At 40.3% G+C, this 6,176-nt stretch overlaps 1 protein-coding gene across 3 annotated transcripts in view; it reads right to left on the minus strand.

Annotated features, from left to right (window-relative positions):
• The window catches only part of LOC117297876 (ran-binding protein 3-like), a 32,667-nt gene extending 27,665 nt beyond the window's left edge, over positions 1-5,002 (minus strand). The window contains exons 1-2 of one of the 3 annotated variants that reach the window (XM_033781048.1): positions 4,853-5,002; positions 4,689-4,736 (exon numbers count right to left, since the gene is read on the minus strand). In XM_033781048.1, coding sequence (XP_033636939.1) covers positions 4,689-4,736; positions 4,853-4,880 — 76 coding nt within the window. In that variant the 5' untranslated portion in view covers positions 4,881-5,002. The remainder of the gene's footprint in view (positions 1-4,688; positions 4,737-4,852) is intronic. The other 2 variants (XM_033781047.1, XM_033781049.1) reach the window with 2 other exon arrangements.
• Between the last annotated feature and the right edge of the window lie 1,174 nt (positions 5,003-6,176).

Below are 6,176 nucleotides of genomic sequence, written 5' to 3' on the forward strand. Positions count from 1 at the left end.
TTTTCAGTCGCAAATAGCACTTGAGCCGCTGAATATTTTCAGTAACAAATTATATTTTATTAAAATTCATACAATTAGCTACAAAATGATGCCTCATTTGCCACATTAGTGCCATTTTGAAATTTTGGCACTGAGGTTTACATTTCTATGGAACTGCCCTTTACTGCCACGATTACAACCTGGGAAGCGGGAGGATGTAACTTTTTATTTCAGATATCAAATTATAGACCACAAGTAAATCTGACTGGGTAAATTTTAAATGATTTGGTGTTGAACCCCGTCAGTTTCCCTTGTGGTTTTAACACAACGGAATTTTGTCAGACATTTGGGCATGTTGGGTGCATGTTTGCGGCTGTAGTCGGTAGTTGGTCATTCTAGGAGGGCAGAGGTCAATGGATCAGTCCATTGTTGATTCAGCACGACAGGCCTGATACTTCACGAAGGCAACAAAGGCGATTGCCTCCATGCCCCCAGGTCATTGCCTTGGTGCCCTTGAAATGCTCTCGAAAGCAGAAGTTTGCAATTTCCTCATAGGGTGCCTTTTACAAGGAGAAAATGCCTTGGTCCCCTTGCCCAATTCAACAATGAAGCATGGCAGGCCTGGAGAGCTCAATAGATCAGTCTACTGATTAACCACGACAAAGCAAACAAACAACCATTCTTGGCACAGGGCCAGGTACATGTTCAGAATCAAAGTGACCAAGTGATTTCAGTGGAGAAAACTAGATTCCCGATAGAAATGCCAGATGAATCACTACATGTAGCATGTTCAGCGAAAGCGCATTGATATTATAATTCAAAGGCCTATTTTAAGGGTTCTGGTGGATGGATTACAGTCAAATCACAGCATCAAACTCTCTTCAAATGGCTATTTAAAGCCCTTACAGCGTTTGATGTGCAGTTTTTGACTCTTTTTTACCTTAACGAAAAAAATCTTTACTCTACTATACCATGAGTAAAACTGCAGGACACACAAGTACAGTACATGTACATATGAGTGTGCACCTATTACAATGTACATTGTGCGAAATGTACACTTTTGAAAATAAAATGTGACCTGGTGTTTGGTTATTTCCAATGGGATCCTCAGATTCGCAGAGGCTATTTATAACAAAAATGATGAACAGCAGGATAGTAACAACATTGACCAAAGTACAGTACATGTACAAATACAGTGTGGTATGCATTTTATGTACAGGTTGTAGGCATACAAATGACAAACCTATAACATTGTATATGTACAATGCCTGTGACTTCATACAGAGGCAACTGCCTCCATTGTCCTGCTCCATGCTACTAGTCATTACCTTGGTGCCCCTTGAATTTAAAGCTCTTGAGTAGACAGTTAAAATTTACCTAAAATAGAGGTGCCCTTTACAAAAGGAAAAACTGCTGCTGTGTCCCAAAGGGATGTACATTGTAGCACACAACACTAATTGTGCCTAAACCACAATTAAACACATGTATGATTTGATGTAGTTTTGGGAAAACCCAAACAGGCATGTTTGCTTCGTAGTTGAAAGGGAAAGGACACCTTACAAAAGGCATTTTCTCATTGGTTAAGGGCACCTGACAAATGTATGAGGAAATTGTAAATTTCTACTGTACATTTCAAGGGCACCAAGGCAATGACAAGGAGGCATGGAGGCAATCGCCTTTGTTGCCTCTGTGAAGTATCAGTCCTGCCCTAACCTAAATTGTGTTTATCTTTTTCTGCCGACCTTTCTACAGCCCAATTTCAAAGGCACTGGACACTAATTTGGTAATTGTCGAAGACCAGTATTCTCATATTTGGTGTATCACAACATTTATACACAAAATAACAAACCTGTGAAAATTTGAACTCAATTGGTCATCGAACATGTTGAAGTTGCGAGATAATATGTAAGAAAAAACACCCTTGTCACACGGAGTTGTGTGCTTTCAGATGCTTGATTTTGGGGCCTCAAAGTCTAATTCTGAGGTCTCAAAATCAAATTCGTGGAAAATTACTTCTTTCTCGAAAACTGCATTACTACAGAGGGAGCCGTTTCTCAGTGTTTTTAAATACTACCAGCAGCTCTACATTGCTCATAACCAAGTATGTTTTATTCTAACAATTATTTTGAGTAATTATCAATAGTGGCCAGTGCCTTTAAGTAACCCCAAATGAAGTCGGTCCTCAAACCAAATCATAGGAGACACTCCTTGATTCCCTGACAAGTTGACATTTCCTAAAAATATATTTCCCTTTCGTTTATAACTGTGTCCGGAACTATTTATGTTCCTGGGGAGTGTTAATGGTTTAGCCACATCAGCTTTAAATGGAATTATTTAATTTCCTGTTGCCTCGAAGAAGCTTAGACAAAAAGGAAACATTTGGGCGATTGCGGGACTCTTTTAATACGACTTCTGTTTGAATTGAAAGAAGATCACATACGTTGAATTGTAAAGTTTTGTTAATTTTTTTTATTGGTTAAATTCATGGAGCTCATCAACCATGCTGTGACTGTGAACATTGTACCACTCCGAGTCCCTGTCTATTCAGCAGTCATGGTATTCAACGTTACAAGCGCAACGGAGAACGATTCCTCTCTGAGTCATCGCACACGTTTGCGCTTATAATCCACATGCTTGTTTATCTGACGTCCCGATTTCACAAAGAACCAGTCTAACACAATCCATTGATCAACAGAGGGCGCTGATTCTTAAAATGCACATATATGGTATCGTTCGTTTGTGAACGGACAAAAAATATTGTTGGTGAATGAAATGACTCTTTGAAAATGTTTACGAAGGAATAAGCCAAAATAAAGCATACAAAAGGGCGTTCTGAGGAAGATGTAAAGACGAATTTGAGAACTATGCCCCCAAATGCAAGAAAGTTAACTTGGGATGATTTGTGGTCTTCTTCATAGAAATTTTTTTTTTCTTACTTTTTATTTAAATTTTTTCTTTTTACAAAATCGTTTGGTTTCTTTATGAATAAGATATGATTTATCAATATCTTGAATAAGATATGATTTATCAATATCTTATTCATAAAACTTGTTCCATTGGGTTAGCCACCCACAGGGAAACCCAGGCCTGATACTTCACAGAGGCAACAGAGGCGATTGCCTCCGTTGCCCCTTGCCATTGCCTTGGTGCCCTTGAAATGCTCCAGTAGAAATTTACAATTTCCTCATCGGGTGCCCTTTGCCAAAGAGAAAATGCCTTGGTGGCCTAGCCCTTTTAAAAACGAAGCATACAGGCCTGGAAACCTCTGGCAAATTTTTTTATTTACTTGTAAATAACGCTCGTGACCCGCTCTTCGATTACTTACTGGCCTTCGCGCCTTCTTTATTTTGAAACTTTTGGCCTTGGTGCCCTTTCTACTGGCCCTGGCTGGTGCCCTTCAAAATTTGGCTTGATCCAAGGCCAAAGAAAAAAATTGTAATTCCAGGCCTGTGTAAGTGTCCCCCAAGTGCATGCAGTAATGGCAAAACATTAACAATTGTTTGTACCTTACCTAAAAATAAGGCAATATGTTTTTGGGTTTTTTTAACAAATAAAATATAGTTCAAGTTATTATTTTCCTACAGACAAAAATGAACATAAATATCGGTCCTACTAAAAGCCGACAACAAGCCGACAACGCCAAGAACAAGTTCAGAGCGCTGACAACACGCCGCCAACAAGTTTTTAATACTTCAAAAATGGCCAATAAACCATAGATATATTAGAACTATATGTGTTCTGTAACATAAACATAAATTTAATGGAAAAACTTCACGAAAAGTGTGTATTTTTTAACCAGAAAAAAACTTGCACTTGCACGGAAAGCGGTCGGACGACATCTTGGCTTAAAAACCGTGTTTGGACCAGACCATTATGATACGGGTAGATTTAGAACTTGTCAACAACAGAGGGCGGGCTTCATGTGAAGACCTTCACTGCAGTTTGCACAGTGCATGACGCCCGCCCTCTACTGCTAAATCTGACTTACCCGCATCATAATGGACTGGTCCAAACACGATTTTAAGCCAAGATGGCGTCCAACCGTTTTCCGTGAAAGTTAAGGTTTTTTTTCTGGTTAAAAACTCACACTTTTCGTGAAGTTTTTCCATTAAATTTATGTTTAAATTACAGAACACACATAGTTCTAATATATCTACGGTTTATTTGACATTTTTGAGGTATTTAAAACTTGTTGGCGGCGTGTTGGCGGCGCTCTGGACTTGTTGTCGGCGTTGTCGGCTTGTTGTCGGCTTTTAGTAGGACCCCCATAAATATCACAAAGACACAAAAAGAGCTTATAAATTGCACATCTATGATCTACATCATGTATGTATGACTGACGAGACTAGGCAAACATCCTGTTTGAAAAAACAACAACATAAAACTGATTTTCATTTTATTAGTATTATGGTTTGGGTCTTTTACATTAGAAAGTAACAACATTCCTGATTAATGTTAACTATTTTTTAAATTCATTTCAATTTTTATAAATAATGAATGAAACATGCATAAATTCACAAAATTCTCTTGTGAAGACAATAACTAAATCTACGACTACGAGTGAAAATGAGTGAAGAAGTGAAACCAGCTGTGTTTGGGTGGAAAATTGAACGCAATCATGGGGTAGAAAATCATACAATAAATAGTAAATATGGACCGACCATCTTGACATTTCAACTTATCAATCAAAACAATGAAACAAGGCTCACCGTTCTGTCCGCCGCCTACGTTCTTCTCGGTCTCATCTTTTGAGTCATCTGGAAAACGAAGACACGAAAACATTTCAATTAGTGGTTAAGTGATTGACGTGAGCTTAATCAACTCCACCTTAACAGGATAAACTATAATTTAACATGGAAATTTTCACTTTTACCTGACATCGGGTTCTGGACATGCGCCATTTTTGTACAGAAATTCTATTCTTGACAAACAACCTTGTATTTGAACGGTGCTTAATGTGAACGAAATATCAAGCGTAAAAAATTGAGGGAATGATCAATTTTAATATACGAGGTTGAACAAAAAGCACTAGTCTGGTTAACAAAATTATAATGCGGGTAGAACACACTGCTGCTTAGACATACACCAGACCGAATGGGAACAAAAAAGCCGGCCAAAATGTTCGTCAACGACCGTCAAGGCTAATCAATGAGCACGCACTTTGCGTAGTGTGTGTAATCACACCGCACGACCCACCCGTACACACTGTCACATTGCTGAACACACGTCGTACGAATACTATGCACAAGTCATCCGCACTCCTCGTACCACTGAACCACTATAAACTAATTCGACCGCTTTGAGCAAGGCTAATCAATGAGTCGTTTTTGTGCTGGCGCAATGGTGTCTTGCATGCCTCACCGGCGCGGCCCGGCTCTGGGGACCCCGGTTCGAATCCGACTGGGGGCACTATGTGGAAGGGTTTTTCTGTCCCTATGACTTGATGGATTTTCCCTTGGGTTTTCCTCCTACTTCGAAAACCGAAATGTCTTCATTCTTCTCACCTTGTCCAATTAGATGCTGAAAGGCTTTGACCATCAATTATCACAGATGCGGATTTTACATTACTGAGCAAAGTCATGAATAACGGCATTAGATATGGGTTGTGCATTTTAGATGCTCGTGGTGCATACAATCTTAGGCCAATTTTTAAAGGGGGGGGGGGGCGTTGATAAGAAGTGTCCCCACATTTAAACAGTGGACCATTTCCCCAGGATTGATGACGATGGCAGACCGTAAAGGGTCGGATTTTATACACAGTGCACTATTCTTGATAAAGGTGGCCAAAAACATGGGGGGGGAGGACGTTTGCTTCCCATCCTCCACACTGTAGACTTGTGGACAAGTCGTAAAGGTCCCACGTGATGAGATAGTCGAGTTGTGGCGGTGCGCGAACTGCTGATGCCTAACTTCTAAGGAGTAGAAGTCGACCACTGCGTGCTCTCGCGCGAACTGCTGCAGATGCCGACAACAAACACCGCCACATAACTCGACTATTGCATCGCGTGGGAGGACTAACGACTTGTCCACAAGTCTATCCACACCGTAGCCTTTAGTCAAGGCGCACGCAACACACCGGATGGCACGCACAACCCCAAAAATGTAACGCACGAAAAAAGACTATCACAGCGAGCGGCGAAGCTGCGAAGCGCCTTTACCAACTCGTTTTGGGGCCTTATGTTTTTCATTACATTTGC

The sequence above is a fragment of the Asterias rubens genome, chromosome 12 (genome assembly GCF_902459465.1).
Source record: "Asterias rubens chromosome 12, eAstRub1.3, whole genome shotgun sequence".
Taxonomy (NCBI): domain Eukaryota; kingdom Metazoa; phylum Echinodermata; class Asteroidea; order Forcipulatida; family Asteriidae; genus Asterias; species Asterias rubens.